The sequence below is a fragment of the Amblyomma americanum genome, chromosome 5, assembly GCF_052857255.1.
Source record: "Amblyomma americanum isolate KBUSLIRL-KWMA chromosome 5, ASM5285725v1, whole genome shotgun sequence".
Classification (NCBI taxonomy): Eukaryota; Metazoa; Arthropoda; class Arachnida; order Ixodida; family Ixodidae; genus Amblyomma; species Amblyomma americanum.
The window spans coordinates 120,408,960-120,433,537 of NC_135501.1; the positions used below are offsets into that span (position 1 = coordinate 120,408,960).

The following is a 24,578-nucleotide window of genomic DNA, read 5'->3' on the forward strand; positions in this document are numbered from 1 at the left end:
AAGCAAAGCTCAGTTTTATTCCTTATGTGATTAACCATTTGTATAAAAACGTGATAGTTATCAGAAATCTGGCAGACACTTTAAAAATGCTAACATCAGTGTAGCTCTGAAAATAATGGAGTCAAATACGTTAAATGATATACACCTTCTATTTAATGTTTGTCGTGCGCAGGAATTTACCATGTCTGCCTTAGGACGATACGTACAAGGTAGATAGTGGCAAGCGCATAGAACAGACAGTGTGCGGAAACTGCAGAAAAGATTGCAGAGAAGTACATGAAATACAGCGTTATCCTATCAGACCGTCGACAGATTGGTAACAGCATTCGGCTTAGAGTATTAGAACGCATGCGAAACACAGCCATAGGTCGCAGTCATCTATGGACATGAGATTAGGAACAGAATTGCATTCGATGGCCGAATGTGGCGCTGTGCACAGCATCATCATATAGCATTCGGAACCATGTAACAGCGAAAAAAATTGGAACTTTTAATGAATTTACACTTTTTCTTCAAGAGGAAACTTTTAATGCAATCTTTGGCAGGCTCGGTTTCCAAGGAAAGAGGCGTTTCTTTGCATTTCAGGTACAGTTTTCATTAGACAATGGGGCTCTTAATTGAACTTCACCAATTGATACATAAATAAGCCCGGGCCTCATTAGTAGCCATTATGATATTTCTGGAAGTACTTCACGCACGTATGGGATGTCGTGGCTGTAGTAATCCTCATCGCCGTTGTAGAAGCCATAAAAGCTGTCGAAGCCCCTGAAGGTTGGCGTAAAACTCTTCGAGTAATATCCCAGGTGCCACTGGCGGAAGAAAGCGACGTATAAAACGCCGAAAATCAGTGTGAAACGCAAGCACTTTACTTTCTCAGGGAACACCACGAAGAAACGCGTCATTTAACACACTTTTAATACGGCAGCATGAAAAGCTTAAGAAGAAAAAGGCCTCCGATTACCGCTTTCTCCCACTGTCTAAAGGAAGGGAAGTGGCGTGGTGGTGGTGGTAGTGGTTTTGTTAAAATAATAGTAAAAAGTAAGGAAAAGATTTTTGCTAGCCCCGGCATCTGCCATCGATACTGAAGCACCTGAGCTGGGGCAGCAGAAATAAAGGATAGCAGGCAGAATGGAGAAATGAAATGAAAGAGGTGAGGGGACAGGAAGGTAGGATAGGGGGAGAAGCAATATGTACAAACTATTAACACAATAATAAATGTGCCCAGGTTGTGCGCGTAATTACGTCACCAGACCACAATTGACGTCACTGTCGATAAACGCCTGAAACAGTTGTCAATGCTATCGCATTACGAAGAGATAAGGTAAATAGGTGCCCCGTGAATTTTTTACAGAAAGCGAAACATTAGCAAAAACATAGCTTACAAAAGGCAAAATATGTTTGGACGTTCAAAAGCAAAATTCCTCCCAAATTTATGAGTTTATTGCTGCGAATTGCCCGGAAATGCGCATCGTTTTTCATAAGAAATAGACAGCTACCGAATCTCAACAGGGCTTATAGCGCTCCACGCGGTCAATTTTGCTACAGACAGGCCCATATGCATATCCGACGATTGTGGTCAAAAGCTTTTTTGAGAGGGTAAAGTGTTTATGAACGAAATTGTTTCGTATATTGTAAGATTTGACTAACACAATCAATATATCAGCAGGTATCCCGTCGGAAGGCTTGAATTTTTTGCTCAAAATGTTTTTGCGGTACTCAAAAACCTTCACGATTTGTTTTCTGCGGCTATCCTCACTGCTCGATGCGAGCTATAGAAAAACATTATAAAAAACGTTTTCTACATAGAAAAAGTATTTACCATTACCTTCAAAATTTCCATAAGGGTATCTTGCAACTTGCAATATTCAATATTTTTGTCCAAAAATGTTGGACATTGCTACCCCTAGAAATACGATATAGCGGCAACCTATCAAAAATGCTGCAGGAGCTCGTCTCTTCACATTTTCCTCTTTTTTTTCACTGCGCTTTACCATCTTGACTAGCCAATGACAATCACGCGGTCTGAGCGTAGTGGAGAGGTCCGCTACTTTTCTCTTGCAGTTATGTTGCCACCTCACAAATACGAATAGGGTTTATTTCATTTTTCTTCTTCGAAACACGGGGAAGTGAAAGAAAACGGTGCTGAACCGCAGCTTGACCAGCTCCCACCTCATTATTTACACAGTCAACAGCAGATCCCTTTCCGACCCAACGAAGAGTACAGTAGGCATAAGAAAAGAATTGGCGGTGGTTTAGCTCTGGTTAAGCCTGGAGTGACACGATAGCAACAGCTGGCCGAGGAGAACTTGTTCACGTGACCAACCACTTGACAAACCACATGATCAGCTACGACGCCGCGCCGCCGGCAGCTGCTCCGCACCACATGACCAACTACGTGACAGCGTGGCTCGAAATGCACCGTAATGTAGCCATAGCTAAAAAAGCGAACAAAAAAGCGAACGAAGCCCAAATTCAAAACCGAAACCACTTCCACGGTTTCTGGAAAAGACGGGGAATATCTCGATCGACATAGTTCCTCTTTCGGCCGCATCTTCGCAGGAGGGCAGCACAGAGTAATGCCGTCCTCTACGACCAACCAGCCGCGCGCATCGTGCTGAAGTAATTTGTTTTAATGTTTTATCTTCAATCAATTCAAATATATAAATTTGTGCGAGCTAATTTAGCTCGGTTTGAAACAATGCGGTTAAAAGTTTGCCCTAGTTCAGGCTAGTTTTTCCGCAATGCGACAATGTTTTTTGGTCTAGTGTACTGGTCACTGGGATTCAACTGGCGAGTTTGGTTGAAGTCCCCGTGCAAGTAGGCTGCGTTTAATTTTCAATATTTCCTGATGCCAAAATTGCATAACTCTTAATGTTGTGGTAGAAATATCTTGATAGGAATCTTTCATAAAAGTAACATGAATTTGAGAACCATATGTTTGTTTTATTTGCAGAAAAGACGCTCACCAATGAATAAATTCAGGAGATTTTGTTTGGGCACCAGTTCGACCTAGACATCAATTCGGACTCGGGCGGCGAAGCGGAGACATTCCAGCGAGAATCTCTACCGGACGAAAGCAGCGACAATTCTTCCTGTGGAGATGGAAATGACCAAAACGAAAAGTATGGCAAAGTATCTCGGCCTCAACGTTCACGCCAAAACGTAGCACAGTCGTGGACGGCACAGGCATTTTCAGCGCCGATTGACATCGAAAGAACCGCACCCGCGCAACACTGTCAAGAGCCCCAGACGCCTTTGACATATTTTAAAGAATATTTTGAAGACGACTTTTGGGAGTTCGTAGCAACCGGAACGAACTTGTACTAGGTTCAGACGAATGGGACCACACTAGGTACGACAGCCAAAAAATCCGAAGCCCTCTTTGGAATGCACATTGTAATAGGCAACCTGAAGTTCCCTCAGGCCCGCATGTATTGGGCAGCAGCAACTCGAGTATCATTAATTTCGGATGCTATGCCTAGAGATCGCTTGTTCCGTCTCAGAAACGCCTTGCACGTCGGCAACAACGACACCGACTATGATGAAAGCGACCGATGCTGGAAGGTTCATGCCCTTTTAGACCGTGTGAGGAAAGCCTGCCTGAAAATTCCCAGGTCCACTGCAGCCTGTGTGGACGAACAGATGATTCCATTTACAGGGAGAATACAACTGCGTCAGTATGTTCGGGAGAAGCCAAACCTGACCGGACTCAAGAACTTTGTGCTTGCTGACTTTCTCTGTAGGGTATTGGACTTTGAAATCTACAAGGGTGCTACGACATCAATTCCCACTGAGCACAAAGATCTCTCAATCGGCGGAGGGACTCTCGTCCGAGTTGCAGACTAAATGGCTCGTGATAATGATTGGGTCTTGTGCTTTGACAGATTTTTCACTTCCGTGCCGCTTATTGAGTGCCTTTTTGAGAAGGGAATGTTCGGTCACGGCACAGTGATGACAAACAGAGTCAAGACAGCTTTAAAATCCGATAAAGAGCTACTTGCTGAAGGACGCGGATCGAGTCATGAGAAGGTGAGCGCTTACGGAGAATTGGTGGTGGTGAAATGGATGGATACGCGGTCAGTTACGCTGCTGTATTCATGTTGTGGAGCTGAGTCAGTTGACTCTACAAGGCGCTACGACAAGAAATAGAAAAAATACGTTAAAGTCGTAAGGCCTGCAAGCGTCCGATTCTACGCCACTCACAAGGAAGGAGTAGACCTGAACGACTTTCTCATCAGTCAGTATCGCATAAAAATGAAAACTACAGGTAAGTATGCAAAAACCCCCAAAACACGCTTTGATGGATATTTCATACATCAGTCAAGTAAAAATGAAGGACACCTTCCGTCAAATGCACAAGTAAAAAATGAAGTATAGGTATAGATGCTCGAAATGATTTCCAAAATTCGGAAAAACTGGAGTCCTAAAACCAAACAGAAGAGATAACAAGTAACCACAGCGTACCGATCAAATCTGATTAAATATTTCATGAAAGCTAGAGCATAGACAGTCTAAACCTTCTAAGCAAGCTGTGTGCTGAGCAGTCTGCTGAAGAATTTGCAGTAATCTTGATTACTTTTTTTTTGCATTGCTGTCAGTTTCCGCACGTTGGTTGAGGTTGCCTTGCCCCACACTAAAAAGCAGTGATTTATTTCTTGCAGTGGGAGGCAGCGAAGCAGAAAAGCATTGATCGTTTGATGTGTTCGCTAGCGTAAGTTTAGTGTACACGGCGCAGCTTTCGAACCTTTGAATTTTCAAATATATTTATGCGCAATTGAATGTCAGAGGAGTTTCGGTGAAACGTCCAATTTTTTTGTCAATACTCTCCAGCGTAGGAAACAAGATTTTTATTGAAATTTCGTTGCACTGTTCTATACCTTCCGCAAAATCGTATGTAGGTGCCATTGGTACCCTACAACAGCATTTTAAGTCTTCCTGCCGTTTGTCGACGTCTTGTGCAATCCCGTGAGGAGTTTGTTAGAAATGGTACATGAGGCCACAGTGAACATGCTTCAGTGAAGGCTGCTCGATGAACTAAAGAATTATTAACGACAATGCTGTGAGCCGTTCTATCTGGTACGCTCTCCACTAGCACGACGCCTGTACGCGCCACCTTTAGAATGGCATAGTCTGGAATGAAGGCCGAGGCATAGGATTTGCACCACTTTGGTAAGGCATCGAATCGGTCTTTTTTGGTGTTGCGCGCTGTGGTTTGGAGCGTATGCGTTTATGAATTTTTACGCACAGCAATGACGACGTTGCTTGAGGAAGCAGTTGAAGACCCGTGAGGCACATTCTCTTGGCCGCCTACTCCGCTTATTCTTGACTGCCTGATATCCATATATTAATAAACCCATTCTGTACTCGACAACATGTTTCCTGTTGTAAATAATCGGTCATAGCAGCAGTAACAGCCGACAAAAAATCCGCAACGCGGAGTCATTGAACAGTGCACTGCAAAACAAAATGACGTGCGCGTGCACAAAGAAGAGTGATAAAATAAATCTTTTTGCACAGGGTGATGGTGTTGACTTCTTCCGACAGGCCATCATGGGCTGAGCTACCGGTTGCAAAATTGAATACAATTCTTTTAAATCTTGAAACGCATCATAGGAGTTACGGTCTTTTTACTAGTAACTGCTAAGCATTTTAGACTGGGCTCATCTGTCGCGTAATTTTCTTAAAGCAACTCTCTTGTATAAACTTTTTAAGCCATCTTCGTGATCCATTTAATTCTCTTGCTCAAAGTACCGGCACTGAATGGGAGGTGCTTGAGAGGTGACGGACGCCTGCAGTGGTGTACGAAGCCAGTTGGCAGGCAGCTTTCAGTTTTGACCGAATACTGGTGTTAGTCGTGTATTTCTTCAAAACGGGAAAAAAATCTAAATTCAACGTATATGCAAGTTATTCTAGAATTTTTTTTTTTTTGCGGATACTGCCAACTCATATTTCAGTCATTACAGGAATGGAAGAAAAACAAAATATTACTCAAGGTTGAAGAACCAATTTATAGGCTGTAAACACCGTGTAGTGGAAGCAGTAGCATAAGATCCTGCTTACTTCTCCATCTCCTGTACGTCCGTAGGCAGATGTCATGCAGCTTTCACGAATGCTGTGAGTTTTCTTTAAAATCCGCTGTTAATTGCGCTTTATGGTTTATCGCACGCTATGATTTATTGTTTGCTAATATGAGGCATGATAAATGGTGAAATTGCTTATGCAACAAATACTTTGTTAATTTTAAAGTTCTAGACGCTGAATAAGGAGATGGGCTCGTGATAGTGCCAGAACACCCAATTTAATTACGGTAATATTGAATTTAATTGGATTGCATTATATTCTACAGGAACTAATGAACAGATTTCCCCGCAACAAGCTGATTTTGCGGCTTGACGAGGCTAGGAAAACTGTTACCGAGCAGTGGCACCTCTAAATCAAGTTAGGTACATACTGCACGAGACAAAATCCTGAAAAGTTGTAAACAAAATACATATTACAAAATAAAAACAAAAAAGAGTTAATAAATGCAATTGTATGATAAAGAAAACAAACGGGACAAAAGCAAGTTAACGCAATTACCTTTCCAACCAAGTGAGTCTCGTATCCGCGTTCTTTCAGGTACTGGGGCAGAATGCGCACGTCCAAAGGCAATCCCCAAGGCCCTTCAATTCCAGCGAGGATCGCCTGCATGCCTTTCACGAGGCAAATGGGTGACAGAAATTACGACAGACAATGAAGAGGCTTGAGACGGCCAAGAGGTTGCAGGCCACAAAAAACTCATGACGCTTCAACCTATATAAGTTGTTGAAACACCGTTCCACACCCCTACACGCTTTAATAGAAGCGATGCTTTATGCTACGCTCGATAGTTCTTTCAAAAAAAGTAACAAAATTGCCTATTTTAAGGCTTTTTTTTCACTTCAGTGGCTTGAAAGCAGTAAATTTTACTGTAAAGCAGTAAAGTTTACACCTGAAAGTCTCCCAAGAAGGGGTGATTTGTTGACCGGAGCAGCCGCTGTTTAACAGAGGTGCTAAACAGAACCACAATTGGAGAAAATTGTTGGCGACTGTGGTAACTCGTCTGTGGTAGCCTTGGAGGCTCAAATCATATAGACAAGCTGTAAGAGTGCAACTGCAAGGGTGGCTAAGCGTCCATGCTTGTAGGATATATCAACAGCAGTGCTCACGACGAGTAACACACAAAGAGACGCATGGCACATGACAGGTTGTACCAGGAGGCGTAAAACTTAACTGGCACCCAAACGTTTCAACTCGCTGCCATTGTTTATTATTAACCGTCTGCTGTAGTTTCGCTCTATGTGCAGACCCTCTGTAGTTCTAACGGCTCTCCTCCTTCAACTTTAGATGCTTTGACAGCATGCATTCACGCACTTGTTTACCCTGTTGCCCGTCGGACCGCACTTATCAGCGGGTTGTAGAGTTTATCTGGGTCTTTTATCTCTTCTTGCGGGGTCGCCGCGTTTGTTCCCACAAAGAGGGCTGTGCAATCGGAGATGTCGCGGACCCGAGAGGCCCTCTTCGATCTCCGCTCGCCGCTCACTTCTGGGAAGCCTTTTCTGACCGCTAGGGAGAGTTTACGGCGCCACCTCATTCGTTGGAACCGAGTGCTGCGGCCGCATTTGTTCTGTATACCAGTGACTCAATGCTATTTCCATTATACGTATTTTGTGGAAGCACCTCCCTGCTGCTATAAGTGCGCTGAACTCTAAACCACCGGCGCTGAAGCCGACGAGAATTCGGCACCTGGCGGTGGTGGGTCTCTCACTGGACAATCCGGATTCCTATATTGCCTCGACACGTGATCCATATCATCGTTCACTACTTGATATCATTAGATCAGGCCACTTTCTTTTTTTATTTAAGCATCTTACTCATCTCTCATTTCATAACCTTTATGCCCTGAGGCAATAAACATCGCTTGAAAAGAAAAAGACTCTTAACCGGTGCCCTCCATTACGGCGTTCCTCGTAGCCCGAATTGCTTTCGGACAGTAAACTCCGATACACCAAATGAATCATGAAGAAACATGTGCAACCTCTATCGAGAGAACGAGATGTCAACATTATCACAAGCACCCGCAACTTGCTGGCCTTTTTCAACACCCCTGCTTGACTGTGGTTGCATTTAGTGGCAGAATTTCTATTGGCAGTAGTTGCTCAGGTCTCACTGTGTCCGTATGTTCAATTAGAAGTTGCAGTTACTCTTTTCAAATTACTGTAGGCATCGCTGTTCGTGCTTATTTGTTTTGTCTTGCGATTGTTCAATACACGCATCATCAGCGCCCTGTTTATATGCGCTAACTTTTTACTGACAGTAATACAAACTCGCGAATAATTTACGGCAATATACTTACACCAAGGTTAGAAAAACTACAATCCGACGCCCTAGGTTCCTTTGCGGGAGTCTATATTTTCCACGCTAAATGAAGTACTACCGTGTAGTGAAATTATAGAACTTCGGATGGCGAATTCATAAGTGACAACTGCAGAATTCGGATATAACCTAGACACAACTGAGTTGAAAGCCAATCTTTCAGTAGAACAACTAAATCCGATGCAAAGAAAATATGGAGCACTATATTCTGACTGGGTTCCCATTCCTTTACATTAAGGCAAAGGTATTGCGGAATATTATATTAGGCACTCGAAATACTTCAGTTGCTGCCTGATAAAAAAACCTGCAAACGCGTTCACAAACTGTGACAAAAGCTGAAGGAAAAGTATTCCAAAAATTTGCCACTACTGTATCATGTTTCACTCACACGACAAGGCATTTTACCTCAGAAACGAATAGGATGCTCGAGTGGACTGAATATGAGGAGGAATTTTCAAACAGCAGCACTGCATCACTTGAAAGTAGTAGAGAGCAGAAACACGACAGGCGCTTCGGTACCATAGGCAAAAGAACTTTATCTGCACGTTGACACGCGCTAGATGCGAATGCAGCAATAGGAATGAAATGACATGTCGTGTTTATTTAATATGTTCCTTTTTGTCACGCGTCTGTAATGCGTTATAGGCCGCTCTAGGACAGCTCTCCTCAAGGAAAAAAGTTGTACCCAGGATAAACAAGAAACGGAGATTTCTCCAAGGTTGTGCGCGAAAATAATAAATTTGGCATGCACGGAACGGTTCTCTTTCTTAAATATAAATACAACCTCATGCCGATGTCGTCAATTTCCGCCTAAAACAGTTTTTTTCTTCAGGTTGCCTCTCTCGGGAATTAGTGGATTGCTGCAAGATCTCTTTGTTTTATTTGATGCCATTTTTTTCAGTACTTTCCAAGCATTTATTTGTTTATATCGACCACTTTGCACGTGTGTTTATGAGTGATAAGACAGTCTACTTTATATTCTCTATTTTCTATAGAGCTTCTTTTAGCTTGTGAACATACTCAATGTGTGGCTTATGAAGAGTGAAAGCTGGGCACCAAACGACTGCACCCCCCCTCCCGCCCCTTTTTTACTTGTTGCTGTTTTCTAGAGAACTTCGTCACGCTAGCAGAACGTCCAGGTGCCAGCAAAATGTCCAATTGCTAGCAGAATGTCCAGTAAAAAAGACAGGCTTCATATGCTTTTTATGCGCGCCACAGAGAGAATGTTACGGAGAGGGAGGGGAGAGCGAATGTTCAGTTCGCTCCAGTCATGCCTCTGTAATATTTTAGAGGGACGTGACGCAAGGAATGGTGTATGGTAGAACGTTAGCACGCGAGTAATGCTGCGAGGTATTCGCAGTGTTTTTTTCGCTGACTGGTTGCATACATAAGAAGTAAGAAACGATTTAATCTCTGTTGTACGACATTTATACCGACCGCAAAAGGGCGATAAGTGAACTTGGAAAGAGAAAAGGTAGAGTAACATCTACACATAAGAAAACGAGACACAACCAAAGCGCTGAAGTAGCAGTCAGATTTTTCTTGTCGGTACGACGCGTCCATTTACGAACCAGAGCGAGCGAAAACGAGCTGCATAAAAGTGGAAGCTGAACGAAAAATAATTTTGCAGCTTTTAGCGTCCCAAAAGAAATCTGGCTATTAGGGACACTGCAGTGAAGGACATCAAATAATTTCGACTGCCTGGAGCTCTTCATCGTACCTGACACCGCACATTACACGGGCCTTCAGCATATCGCCCCCATCGAAATGCGGCCGCCGTGGCTGGGGTCGAACCACGTCACGTGGCCTTTTGGAGTCATGACAACCTGCCCGAAGTGGCAGGTGACAGATAAATTAATGATTAGTGGCACGGCAAAAGCAACCTTGCCGTTGGGAGCACTTGTCGTTGGAGTGAAGTGGCGCATGGCTTAACGAATGCACCAGTGCGCCTGGAGGGGTATGATGACTTCGTGGCTTCAATGAAATCAAAGTAGAGAATGACCTTCTGCATATACGTCAATTAACTCGTTACGCTATGGTGTCATACCCTAAGTCGGAGCTTAATTGTCTCCTCTAACTTTTTCTAATCATAGTCGGGTTTAAAGGCTTGCTGGGGAGCAAAGTAATGCTTCAACGCGACCACACCGTGGTATGTGGATATAGTGACGATTCGTTCTGTCATTTAGGACTATGTGGTGTGGCAGTTTCATTCAGTTGCGCAGTTTATTAAGCGGCATTTGTTCTTCCTTTCCGGTATACGCGCTGTAATTTATTAGGTGGACTTTGTGAAGTTGTACGGGCTACAGCTGAGTGGCGAGTGGCAAATGTTCTAGCGGCAGCGGCACTGTATATTTAGGGCTTGAAAGACACCTTGTTGCCATCATGTTGCCAATGTCAGTCTCGGCTTCACCATCACCTCTTAATGGCGGCAGCCTGTTTTTTTGGCCCGCCTGAAGGGAAATATTCTTGCACTTTATTATATGATATCTGCTTTGGATGGCTGCGTGTCGTTGTGGACAAATAATTCATCAACTGAAGCCGCCATTTTCTCAGTAGGCTAGAAACGTGCCTCCTATAAACACAGTGCGCCCTCAGCTGCGGCTTTGTTCGGGCTCGCTCTGTCAACTACGTTCGATAATCGATAGCAGTTTGTACCATTTCTCGTATAGAAAACACCTGCTGAAGCTACACTCAACGTCCCGCACTCCGGCAGCTTCTGCCTCAGTGCTCCTTTGTGTATGACTTTACCTGTCTCTTAAGGACCAGACAATGTATCGCACCTGTCATACCAACGAGAGTTATCCTCCCCACTCGATATGCCAAATGCAGTAAGTTGCGTCTTTAACGAACATGTTGAAGGCATGCCCGACAAGCAGGTAGGTAATTCGGAAATAATCAAGTTCTTGAGCGGCTACAGCAATTCTGGTCTCTAATAAGGAAGTATGGTGGTGTTGCGAGGACTACCGCCCTCCGAATTATATCGCTGAATTGATGTATACTTGAAATCTTGCAAAGCAGAAGCCATAAACTGCCTTTCTATCGCCTCTTACTTTCCTTACGTAAATGAAGGATTAGGTTACTAGAAGATTCCTCATCACCGCTAGTAAAAGATCCTAAGAAATTTAGTCATGCCGGATGGCCACTTCCCTGTGCGCCTGTAATCTTCGAAAGATTATTGAACACCGTGTTGTGCGGTTTGAAACGGCGGTTCCATTTGTGGAATCTTTACAGTGTAAATTTAAAGAGAGAGGTTCTAGCACCCGTTCCTGAGTTTCACGTCAATGTAGCCGTAGGAATAACTGAAAATATCAAGCTACCGTGGTGTCATAAGCGCCAGCAAGAAGCCTCTGGCGCATAATATGCAATAATTACCTGTGCGTATTGGATACAGGCCAGTCATGAGAGCCGCCCTCGAAGGCGCACAGGAGGACTGCACATAGTGGCTGTTAAGAATGATGCCATCCGCGGCCAGAGCATCTAGATTAGGCGTGGGGATCTGGGACGAGCCATGGAAACTGACGTCGTCCCATCCCTGCAATACGAAGTGACAGCGCAAAAGCACTTCAGTTCATCAGCAGGCAATACTACCTGTAATGCCTTAACCTCCAGCCGGTGCTGTGAATAGTTATATTTGCCTACTCTTCCCCGCTGTCGAGGTATTATACTTTTTATGCCGTCTACTACTCAACATGAGGCAAGGATTTTCATTCCCGCTTTCGGATCGTATGTTTCTTTTTTCGAGGCGAAATGAAAATTTTTCATTCTCATACAGTAGTCTATCAATGCGGACTTGGTGGCAATTAACTGATGCTGTGCACATAGCGCACACAAAGGCGAGTTTTAGTAGGAGAAGATGGCAACACGAGCGCTGCTTTTTAGCACGTGCTGCGCCACCATGCTGGCTCAGAGCTCATGGTACTCGGCTGTTGACCCGAAAGACCTGGAGTTCATCGCAGCTGTGGTGGTCTCAGTTCGTTGGAGGCGAAATGATAGAGGCCCCTGTATTGTTGTGAGTGCATGTTAAAGAGTTTCCAGTGGTCAAACTTATCCGGAGCCCTCCACTACGGCGTTTAGATAGTTTTATAGGCTTCGGGGCTTTAAACACCATAAACTAAACGAAACACATGAACACAAGTTCTGCATGTTTGAACGCCACAGTAAAAATGAAAGCACAGTTAAGGGTAGGAGAGCAACGCAGTAAACCCCAAAAAATTGCAAGAAAATCAGCACGTGAGAAAAAAGTGGAAGTCTTTAACAACGGAATGCTTTGTGCACAGTGGTGACTATACGTTTCTAGAGTATTCATGTGGTGCTTTCCGGAGGAGAGGAAGCTGGATTTTAAAGCAGGTACTCAGTTCTGCAGATAATGTTCTTGCACAGTGTAAAAAAGGAAGGCACTAGCACATGCCCCTAGAAAAGCAGCTGTTTTAATACTTCGCTTTATTTAGTCTAGAGCACACAGGGAGAAAAGCATTCTCTCCTGCAGACTAAAGCACGTGTAGTTTAAAGGAACCCACACGCCCAACGTTATTCCAACGGCATCCGACGTGGCATACTCCGTAGACAGCACTGTTGTTTTCGCATGTAAATAGGCATAATTCAAGCTGACATCGTTAGCGTTGTTTACAATGCAGTACTGAAAGTTTTGATTAGTAAATTCAAAATATGCGGCCCGCGAAGTTTATATCAATAAAAATTAAAAGTTTGCGCCTTGTGGACAATCTACAATACCATCCTACATAGAGTTTTGCGATATAACTTGAACATAAAACACTTTGTGGACCACACAATACTCACTATTATGATGTTGGCTTTTCTTTTCGGTTGAATTGTTTATAACCCTGACGTCGCCTTCGAGCTGCTAATTCCATTGAAATGGGCTTGTAAAGGTAATGGGACCCCTCCAACCCGCCCCCTCCCGCTCACATACCACCCATCCGTCAGTCATTACGAAAACAGCCCCTTTTCTGTTCTACCACATCACCACGAACTAGATTCAAAATGCAGTGCGGTCTGTCGGCAACTGCAGACAAACTGCTGTATCTCACCTTACGTCCTTTGCCGCTAATTCCCTACTTTACCCTCCCACTTTGCTCAGCACGTGGAGCGGCCAAGGCTAACCTCATGCACTACCTGTGGGAATGCCCCCAACTCATGGCAGTTCTTTCCATCCCCAAGCCATCATCCTTCTCATGGGAGGCAGTTCTGTGAGCTGCTCAACCAGCTGGCCAAAAATGGCTAGTAGACAGAGCTCTCCGTGAAGCACTGGCCCCTAGACCCTTGGACAAGTAGGATCCAACCCATCAGAACCTTTTGTTATTTTCTTCAAAAAAAAACTTGTTCCTCCTCCTCCACGCGGGCCCAGCCACACAGGGCTGCATGAGGGCGTTACCTGATGATACAATGCTAGTACCGAGGCGGCCGCTGTGCGGTGGTCTCCAGTACTAAGTAGCATAGCATTTACTGGCATCTTGGTCTCGAACATCTTCGTGAATGTAAAGTGAAACGCGTTTCACAACATTGCTTCATGACTTCAACAACACATGCACTAGTGGATTCTAAATGCACCCGGCGCACCCGATGTTCATTACCATGCCCTTGTGTTAAGCAGGTGAACGCCACAGCCACTAAGCAGCTGCGGCGGGTTTTTCACCAAAAAAATATGACGAGTTAGGAATGTAATTAACACTCCTGAGGCAAAGTAGAAACGCACCAGTGAGACAAGGGCTTTCATCAAAATATCGTTCAGGTGAACACAGTTCTTTACCTGGCAATATGTAGAATATTATACCCCTTTAATAAAAGAACGCGAAAGATAGCGTGGTGGTTGATTACCAAACCTGTATTGATTTAGAAATTAGCGCATCATCCTCATTATAAACGCTATCCTAGCTAAGTCCCTAGGAGAAGAGAAGCCGCATCCAAATTTCACCATTTAGTCCGATTCTGTAGCAGATGCGGCCACCTTGTGCCCCCAAGCTTCCTAAATACCTTTCTATCGCCTCCTTCAACGCTTACCCTTAACGACCGTCGGTTACCTTGCCTTGGCATTGCATGCCCTGCTCATGCACAATTTCTCTCCCTGAATTCAAATAGGATGTGATTAACTCGCGCTTGCGCAATGCCCACTTCTGCCCACTTATTGTTCCTTAACGGTGCATATACATTTTCCGTTCCATATCTCATTGCTTGCCCTCAATTGAAGTTGAACCTCTTTACGCTATCCCCTGTGTTTCTGGCCCATAGATGAGTACTGGTAAGAAAAAACATTTAGATATGTTTCTCTTGAGGAATACTAGTAAACGACCATTCATGTTCTGGGAGCACCCGGCACATGCGCTGCACCACATTTTCATTCCTATAGGTATTTCACTCTCCTGGTCCGGATATGCAGTCACTATCAGCCCTTGCTGTTTACAGTGCTTCGCTACCTATTCTAATATGCTGTTCCTTTTCGGGAAAGTTGAATGCTACTAAAGGTTGCTGCATATAATTTTAAGACCCGCTGTTCTGCTCTGCCTGTCTAGACCATGCTTTCCAGCTCGCCCATGAGCTACCTAGCAAGGCAAAGCCATCTATAAGTCACACATTACTGAAGTTTTTTCAATTAACTCTTATCTTTCAATGTTACTAAACCCTGTCATTTCAACACTCCCCGTTAACAAGGGGTGAATGGCAGTGGAGGTACCACATTTGCTTGCCTGACATCCTTAGTGTTGTGAATTATTATTTTCTGTACGAATGACTATGATGGCTGTGCAGTCACCTTAGACGTTTTACATGTACACTTACATACACCTCTTCAAACTGGTTGCGCAGTACCAGCATGACTGCTGAATTTCGACTGAGTTAAAGCCTTTCGGGTACTGTACGAGCGTATAATATCGCAGTTGGCTATATTCAATGTATTTTTTTTCCCACCTGACTGATAAAATAGTGTTAAAATATAATCGAGTGGCCTTTACGAAAGGCAGTGTGATCCTTTGGTTGACTGAAGCCAAAAATTGGCCGATTATATCAGCGTTTTCCTTAGCAAATACCATGTAGGCACGAAGCAGTGAGCTTAGTGGTCAACAATTTTTCAAGTACTTTCTAACGAATCAATATAATATTAACGTTCTTCCAAGGTTCAGGTACACTCGAGGTCATAAAGCATGGCGTAAACAAGTTGACTTGTTGTTCTGGAACAATCTGTCAGTTCTTCTAAATATCTGCTGTTGCCTGATATTCGCCAGCTGCTTTCTTCCTTTGCATTATTTTTACCCTGAACCAAAAAAGGCTGCAAACTAAAAACATGTTTAGAACATATTGTATTGAATTCTTAGTAGTTTCGTGTTATATAATCTCTGTACATCGATGTGAGAATAGATACTTTCTAATTATGCTTGTAGTGAAACTGTGCGTATTCTACGAAATATATATAAAAACAAACTATCCCCTAACTATACTTATGACACATTAAAACATATCAAATTCAATTGAACCCAAAGAAAGCCGCAAATGCATTATACTGCAGCAGACGGATTTAAATTGCTCATCGGCAGAGCGAATCACTCACTCATCGTCATAACGGTTTAGTCTAAGACCCACTTAAGTTTGAGTCAGTAGAGGACGCATCTTTAAGAAAACCAGGGGTTCTTGAAAAATTACTTCTTTGGTAAATGGATCGCTAATGTAACAAGGTCATGCCACATACACACATACACACACACCCACACGCACGCGCACACACGCACACACACACACACACACCGCGCGCACACATACACACACACGCACACACACCACACACACAAAAACACACGCACGCACGCACACCACACACACGCACACGCACACGCACACACACAAACACACACACACACACACGCGCGCGCACGCACGCACGCACACACGCAAAACACACACACACCACACACGTACGCACGCACGCACCACGCACACACACCAAACACACACATGCGTGCGTGCACACAAACACGCACCCACACACACACACACACACACACACACACACACACACACACACACACACACACACACACACACACACACACACACACACACACACACACACACACACACACACACACACACACACACACACACACACACACACAGACGCGCGCACGCACGCACTCACACACGCCACACACACGCGCGCGCACACACACACACACACACCGCACACGCGCGCGTGCACGCACACACACACACGCGCGCACGCACGACACACACCAATCACACACACACACACACACACCCCGAAAGAGAACACTGGTCCTTGCCCAGTATGGCGTCTTTAACGCAAGTGTTGTAGGGCCCAGAATTGTGCACAAAAGTGGGACTAGTCGCGTTCCAATCCGTGTGCGATCTGGAATGAATTGCTATTAGAAAAAAAGTGCCACCCAACACATGCATGAACGTCTATGGGAGTCAGCCGGCTCTGCAAGTCTGGGCCTTAGTTGGAGGAATGTTCGGGCCCGGAAGTGCGCAAGACGCACATACCCGTCTAATGCTATCGCATTCTCCACATGTCCTGTAATTGACTGTTCCTATGATTTTCTCAAAACGTTCACCCGAAAACAAAGCGAGCGGCACGTTATAGGATTCTTGCACCCGCTAGAAGACTTGTGCGGACCCAGCAGCTTCTGAAGGCGAGGCGGATGGTCTTCCAGCTCTACCACATGGCCGCCACTTAAAAGAGCCTTCTGGATGCTTAGAACTATTCAGAATTCTTACTACAAATTACGTCCTCTCCTGTACGTGAATTTAGCAAGCTGAGTGTAGCCTGGACGTAGGGCGGAGATCTTCTATATACCTGCTTGAAGTTATGATGAAGGAAACGACGACCGAAAAGAGAGGGTTTTGATTGTTTCCCGACACAATATATAGAGCACTAGGTTGTTCTAAGACCGATTTAGTGCCCGGAAAACATGTTTTAGAGCACTGTCTATTTCGGACATCTTAAACCCCAAGCATATTTTTTTTTACTTTTAAATGTGCTCGAAGCATGGTTCGAGGTGAGGGAATTTTCAGAAATTTTGAGGATATATATTGAATGTCGAGTAAGAAATTAGTCTATCCAGTTTCCTACATATATAACACATTCATGAATACAAAATGTCCTTCAAATACAATTCAAACAATCGTCCGTATAATCCAACCGTATTACTTTTTGATGTGGGTAGGGCTTCGTTTACACCTCATTCGTTACCGGAGTGAAGACCAATTGTTCTGCAATACTGCCTCTTTCATTATCATTCCGATTTTTGCAGCTGCTGCGGAGGGCTCCATAGAACTCTTCGGGAGCGCTAAATATCTTATCTATATGCGAAATGACATTGCCTTGCTTGTCACTTCGCGTGTACATCTAATAATTACCTATGCCTATTTTCCTCATGACGGCTGTTAGGCTACATCCATGGCTGAGAGGATTCAAGATTGTCTGTATATTGTAATTCTTTATGTCGGCTACCTAGCACTTACTGATTTACTTTGATAAATCGGACAACCCTATTCTACGTATACTCTGGCACACTTTTATGTTTTGGCGTTTTTCATTCACATCTTTCCTGTATTTGGAGAGCATACGGGAATCCTTTTAAGCTGCCCTATCCGAAACATCTATTGCGCCATTCATAATGGCAACTGGTGGGTTCACAAAGAAGGGGGTCGCGAAGTACTACATCAGTGACGCCATGTTTGTTTTGGTGAAAGTATGCGTTATCGGCTCTGGTTTTAGCGGTCTGCCCGCACCCAGGCTTGAGAATCGCTGCCGGACCTGCGTTCGAACCGCGTTCTCCTTGGACGCGAGGCGGAAACTCTACCTTAATGTAATGGCTCAATCCTTGCTGCTAATTTTAGAAAACTATTCCAACAAACTCGACAGCGTGACCGCGTGATCACCCATAGCTATCACTATTGGTGCAACTTAAAAAATGAACCTGAAATACATAATCATGTCTAATGAAAAAGACAATCTTGAAATAGACAAATTTAAGAAAAACGGCTTAACTTGCATCAGGTGCAGGTACTGCAGCAGGAAAAGTAGATGCTTTGATTTTTTCAAACTTGCCCAAGTGTTCAGCAATCAATATAGACCCACAGAGAAGGCAAAAAATAAAACTTCTGACGCAAAAGCAAAAAAAAGAGAAAAAGCTGAATTAAATTCCAAAGCCGCTCTGTATATTCTATACACTCCGCTATTATGTCCAGGCACTGGTGACTGCTTTTCTAGCACAAGGCCTAAAGTGTTCCAAGGCCACAAAAAATACGTGACATTTTTGGCAAGGTTATCAGAAGCGTGAATAAAGGGATCCTCATATTAGGTTGTGCACATCATGTCAGTTATATAGCATTGCATTCGTAAGGAAAACGTCAGAGCAGTGATGCTCAATACGCACCAAGTCGTCGGCGATCAGCATGATAATGTGTGGTGGTGTTTTATTACACAGGCCAACTGACCAGAGTTGCAGAAATGCCAGAAAAAAGATTCTCATTATAGGGTACCTAGAAAGAGATAATACATAAAGAATATTTTTATCAATTATATGCGGAGAACTGGCCAGGGCCCTATAAAAGAAGGCGGACATGGCGTGTTCCTGATAGGTGTTACTGAGCGCCATGGCAGGTGGCAGTAAAATTATTGATTGATCGCGAGAGGCATATACTGCGCTAAACACCACAAGGAAACGCTATAGTTTGGTGTTAAAGTTTTGTATGTCTGCAGGTTAAATCGATATCAACTGCACGATAACAACATCGCAGTTGGATGTTTTTCGCTTATACGACCTTTTGTAAAATTACACAACTGCCCGACAACTGCACCAACGAAAATGTACAACCTTACCTTTCCAGTAAAGGCTGCATGACTGCCTAGAGAGGACTGCGCTTGGGTTGCTGTGTGGGGAATGCAGAACCGCTAATCTTGTTTTTGTAGCTGTACGATATGAAAGGTCATCAGCGAAGCGAGAGCAGGCTCCTGAGCGCACCTCGCTCGATAGGATTCATAGATCAGGGCAGAAAAAATGCCGGTCTCAGTTTATTTAACCGCACCACTCTTGGCTGACGATAAGTTTTGTTTTCTTCATTACACAAGAAGAATTTGTCGATTGTGGCGTTTTAAAGTCCCGAAGCCCCTCAGTCTACGACGGACTCCGCCGTTGAGGATCACAATTTATTCGGACCATCTGGTGATGGTCTACGCGCGCTGACATTGCACGGCGAGGTGTTTATTGAAATTTCGGCTCCATCAGGATGTCTCTGCCGCGATCAAGATCTAGCCAAGGACCTTGTGATCAGCAGCTGAGTGCAACGCGACTAAACTGCGGTGACGGATCTTTAAACAGAACAGCCGATTCAGGATTTTCTCTGTGGTTAATAAACCGTTGCCCGAAAGTCTGCCTTCCTTTTTTTAACATTTCCCTTTAGTTCACAGCGAATGGGAAGAGGAACGCACTCTTTCCGGAAAGAGTAGTCTTCTAAACAGAATTTTCGATGCGAGGAGACCTGTGGCTCTGTGGTGGATGTAAACTTTTTTCGGAAGATGAATCTACTATAAGCATTGATAGTGTAGTGCAATTGAAATCACTCGGCTTGCTGCTACATGCAGTTTCACAAATTCAGCGATAGCAATTGCCAGTACTTGACTAACCGCTGCTGCGTTATTGAGACGAAGCCTATCAATTTTGTTTCACATTTCTCCAGCATAAACGGAAAGCCGCTGCCGCCTTTTGTGAAGACAATCTGGACATAAAAAGTAATGTCAGCTTCACTCCCGTTCACGTCAATCAAATACATCAATGTGGCTCTGCAATTCAAAGTATGTCTAGCTGTTTTTTGGATCATGGATATCTAGAGCAATTGTTTCACTACAAGCGATAGATTAGCATCTTTTTTTCGCAAGGGCACTCTGTAACAGAGATTGGTAGATAGGTGAAGCAGACGGCGATGGGCGGGAAACCTCCTCCCACTGCGATTGAGAAGTAAGCTTTTTAATTCCAAGACTTACGCAAGTGGCATAAGAAACGCTGTCGATAATATAAAGAAGGTCATGGATGCTCTTCTATTAATTAAAGCTGAGCAGGCTGCGGTTCTTAGCGTTATCAAACTGAAAGAAAGGTGTTCCTCTCTTGTAGCCGTAAGTCTAACTGCCAAAAATCATCTTTTTCTTCAGGCTCGCGTTACTGGACACGCCCAAAAAAGTCAGCGATGATACGCCTCAGCGACCGGCTTTGAACATTAGGGACATATGCTGGGCACTACATCTTCTTCAGATTCCCATCGTCACGCCACCGTCAGGGTAAGGGCAGCCCCAGACCTCATCCTGCTAAGGGATACCTCCTCCATATTACGACAGCGGAGGTAAGTGCACGGTAGAGTTAGGGCACGCGTAGATCTCCTTACGGAAGTAGACAAAAGCGGAGAAGCGGGCTGAAAAAGAGAAGGTAGTGGGGGAGCCATTCGTATTTGGGACTTGGTGTGTAAGGTTGTCTGGTTTCTTCTGGTCGGCATTCTCAGTATCTTCTTGTGCGGAATGTATCTAAATGCTCTTCTTTATTTTCTTATTTAGGGCAAGTATCTCCTAGGTGATGCTTAGTGTCTCCGTGTCTATTTTGGGTTGTTTAATAGCCTCTAATAAATCCGTTTAGATATGGACTTGTCTTATAGACTGTAGTTTATTTATATACTTCATTGCATCACGGATGGCGTCAAGCTCCACCGCAAGAAGGTCCCGATGGTCCGAGACGTATTCCTGTGTGATTTCCTCAGAATGTGTAGGGGTGGTGGTCGCCGTTTTTGTGCAGCGTTTTCTGTGACCGATGCGTCCGTGTATGCTATACACGTTCTTGAATCACTGTTCCAACTGTCGGCTTTGCTTTACGATGGAGCTTGGTCGTTATATTAGCAGTAAATGTAGTGTATGCCCACGAAGGGGCGTTCTTTTCCGGTGACTGTGCCTTCCCACATTGATATAGGTTCCACGGGCGTAAGGTACTTTCTATTCATATGTCTAGCTGCCTACTGCTGTCACAAAAGTTCACTCAGTGTGTTAAACTGTGTCCGGGTTCGAACCCGACCGTGGCGGCTGCATTTTCATGGAGGCAAAACGCTAAGGCACTTGTGTGCTGTGCACTGTCAGTGCCAGTTACAGATCCCCATGTGGTCGAAATTATTCCGGAGCCCTCCACTACGGCACTTCTTTCTTCCTTTCTTCTTTCACTTCCCCCTTTATCCCTTCCCTTACGGCGCGGTTCAGGTGTCCAACGATATATGAGACAGATACTGCGCCATTTCCTTTCCCCCAAAAGCAACTATTATTATTGTGTTCAACTGTGCATTTTTCCGTCGAGTCAGGATGGGTGAAAATTTTCGCAAGGTCGTGATGGTGTGCACTGCGTTCCAATCTGTTCTTCTCAGTTGTAAATATTACAACTGAGCATTGGTCACATATGGGAGTCGGAGGCACACAGCGTCAGCTGTAGTATGAGATGTCATACGAAATATCACTACAAAAGTAGCCAGAAAAGCTAACTATTCTTTTCGATCAGTCAGCTTGCTTTTTTTGTTCTTAAAACTGCCTCTCCTGCTTTTACCGGAGAGTATAGCCGCTAGATTAGTTTAAAAACCCAGTTGCTGCCATAGCGTGTGACATCAACAACTTGAGGAAGGCAGACGTGTCAATCGCATATGAATTAGAAAAAAAAATCAGCCATTGTGAGGTACAAAGCATAAATGCCTCCTTTCGCGCAGTTTCTTTTGTGCTGGATGAATATAACTGAAATCAAAGTGCAGCAACTGGCGCCCCAGTTAGAAGGAGACCAACTACATGTACTCTAGACTATTGCCTTCGTGCCAATCGAAGAGTGAAATTCCTTGCCCTTAACAGGGCTGCACCAGCTCCAATGTCACTAGACGCTAATGTCACTAGAATTATAGTATGTATATCTAGAAAGGGAGTCAAGGAAGCACCAAACCTTATTCATCAGAAGTCCTGTAGACTTGCCTGATCTTGTGCATGTTTTTGCGATGAAGCAGAACATACATGTTAGAAGGAACCTCTGCTGCCATCGCAGTCGCACTGGATCTATTTATAAAATACATGCGGGCTTCACGTGTACCATTCACCGCGACAGTGCGCATAGACCTGACACGGCGCCCTTCACAACAGCAGCTGCTTCGCAAGCATACCAGGTTGCATTGCTCTTCTTTGTGAGTGCACAGAGCGGCTCGGCATCTGCATGAAGTCCTCATGGCAGCGTCAGCGTTCTGCCAGCACAGTGCCGTCTGCGGGTGTGACAAGACTATAGCCCACATTCTTTGTGAATGCCTTGCCTACAGCGCCGAAAGGCAGTCTCTCTGCTGTGCGCTGAAGTGTCTAGATCCACGCGCACTGACGGAAATGAAGGTTCTCGTTCACTGGCCGCTGCGATCGTCGGAGATGAATGCCTCCCAAGCGCTGCTCTGCCCCATGAGAATTTCTGGCCCGCACGATAGGCTGTGACTTTAACCAACGCTTGCTGACTGACTTTGCATGGTGACTTCAATTTCCTGCTACCCTCTTTTCTTTTCATTTTTTTATCCCCTCACCCCTTTCCACGTCCAGTGTAGCAAACAAGTCATTCTGGTTAACGTTCACTTGGGCGAGTTGGTATACATGCATCTTTTGTAAAACAGCGTGGACAACGTCGGACAAGGACAAGGACACTGGACGAGCGCTGTACAGAGCTCGTCCCGTGTCCTTCTTGTTCTTGTCCGACGTTGTTCGCGCTGTTTTAAAAAAGATTCTGATTACCCTTCCTGTCTTTCCTCCTCCTCCTCATTTGCGGGAAGATGAATCTTCGATTCACGTACATATCCCTACTTATAGTGTAGATTTACAGGGAAGAAATTCAGCCGGTGTCTTAAGGTAAGACGTGTAAGAAAGAAATGTAAACAAAAATCTTCCCCTTCGCCGGCACAACACTGGTTTTCTGACGAAAATGGAGGTGTGCGGGCGTCCGAAAACATACCCCACAATTTTGGAAGATGTTATTTTTAAATGAGAAACTATTCATAAACGCAATTTATTCAGATATTTTGAGATTTCAGTATAACGATCAATATATCCGCAGGTGTCCCTTGAGATGCCTTGCATATTTTTGCTGTTAGAGTTTTTGCTACAGTCCAAAGCGTTCCGAATTAATTTTTTATGGCAAGTTTAACTTCTCGATGCTCGATGCTTCTCGAAAAGTTTGCTAAAAGTCGAAGGAATCGACCATTACGTTTAATATTTTTGTATAAGTACCTTACAGATTTCATATATTCACAATTTTTGTCGAATAATGTTGGACATGAGTGCTGCCTCAAAAGTAGTGCATTTTTTTAAGAAAAAATTTCTTCTGTTCGTTGCAGTGCTCTTTTATTCTTGAAATGTCTGATCTGTAGATGAATCTACTGTGATGCATCGTACTAATGGCCTATTTTAGGGATTGTTGAAAAAAGATTAAGAAAAGATCTGACATCAATATTTTGTTATATGGTACATATGTATTCTTATTTATCTATGCTGTAATTTGTTCACTCTCTTCATACATTTGAGAATGTATCTTTATGTATATTTTCGGTATACTCCGGGTATATTTGTGCCTATTTTTATTTATGTTTTCATGTCAGGATCCAGGACCCTGCTGCGTAACGGCCTGCCTCAATATTGTGTTTTCATGTTTGTTAGTTATGTAACAGAGGGCTGAGGCCTCGTCAGGAAGCCCTGAGCCTGTAGCCTCAGCGCCCCTTTAGGCAAATGTGTAAGCAACAAAAATAAGGAAAGAAATTAATTTAGGGTGGACATCGTGAGGGCAGTGATACATGGCTCTTTTCTGTAGTGGTACAAAACGGCCCTAGCACGCAGATTTTTTGGTGGCTAATTGATCACTGTCACCTTTTACGCATTTTTGCGTTCCACCTGGCTTTTATTCTATTCGGAATTTTCGTCCTCAGTCAAGCTCACGTGTTCATTTATACAACGATTTTCCATATTTTGCTGTGAAGTGAGGCAGGGTTATTTGCAATTTCCCTTCTAATCCTTAACCAGTGAAACAACGGCTATGCAGGAATGGTGATTGCTCTCATTGGTATCTGCACGCGAGTCCGCGTTTAACACCTTGCGCACTGCCCTCACAGTAATATCGTTACTGATCCAT

The 24,578-nt window shown here is 44.1% G+C and overlaps 1 protein-coding gene across 4 annotated transcripts in view; it reads right to left on the reverse strand.

Annotated features, from left to right (window-relative positions):
- The window catches only part of LOC144132634 (arylsulfatase B-like), a 42,562-nt gene extending 20,169 nt beyond the window's left edge, over nt 1-22,393 (reverse strand). Inside the window, exons 1-5 of one of the 4 annotated variants that reach the window (XM_077665182.1) lie at nt 22,374-22,393; nt 18,801-18,906; nt 11,767-11,926; nt 6,580-6,692; nt 699-809 (exon numbers count right to left, since the gene is read on the reverse strand). In XM_077665182.1, coding sequence (XP_077521308.1) covers nt 699-809; nt 6,580-6,692; nt 11,767-11,926; nt 18,801-18,896 — 480 coding nt within the window. In that variant the 5' untranslated portion in view covers nt 18,897-18,906; nt 22,374-22,393. Of the gene's footprint in view, nt 1-698; nt 810-6,579; nt 6,693-11,766; nt 11,927-18,800; nt 18,907-19,246; nt 19,298-22,373 lie in introns of those variants that run through there. The other 3 variants (XM_077665181.1, XM_077665183.1, XM_077665184.1) reach the window with 3 other exon arrangements.
- Between the last annotated feature and the right edge of the window lie 2,185 nt (nt 22,394-24,578).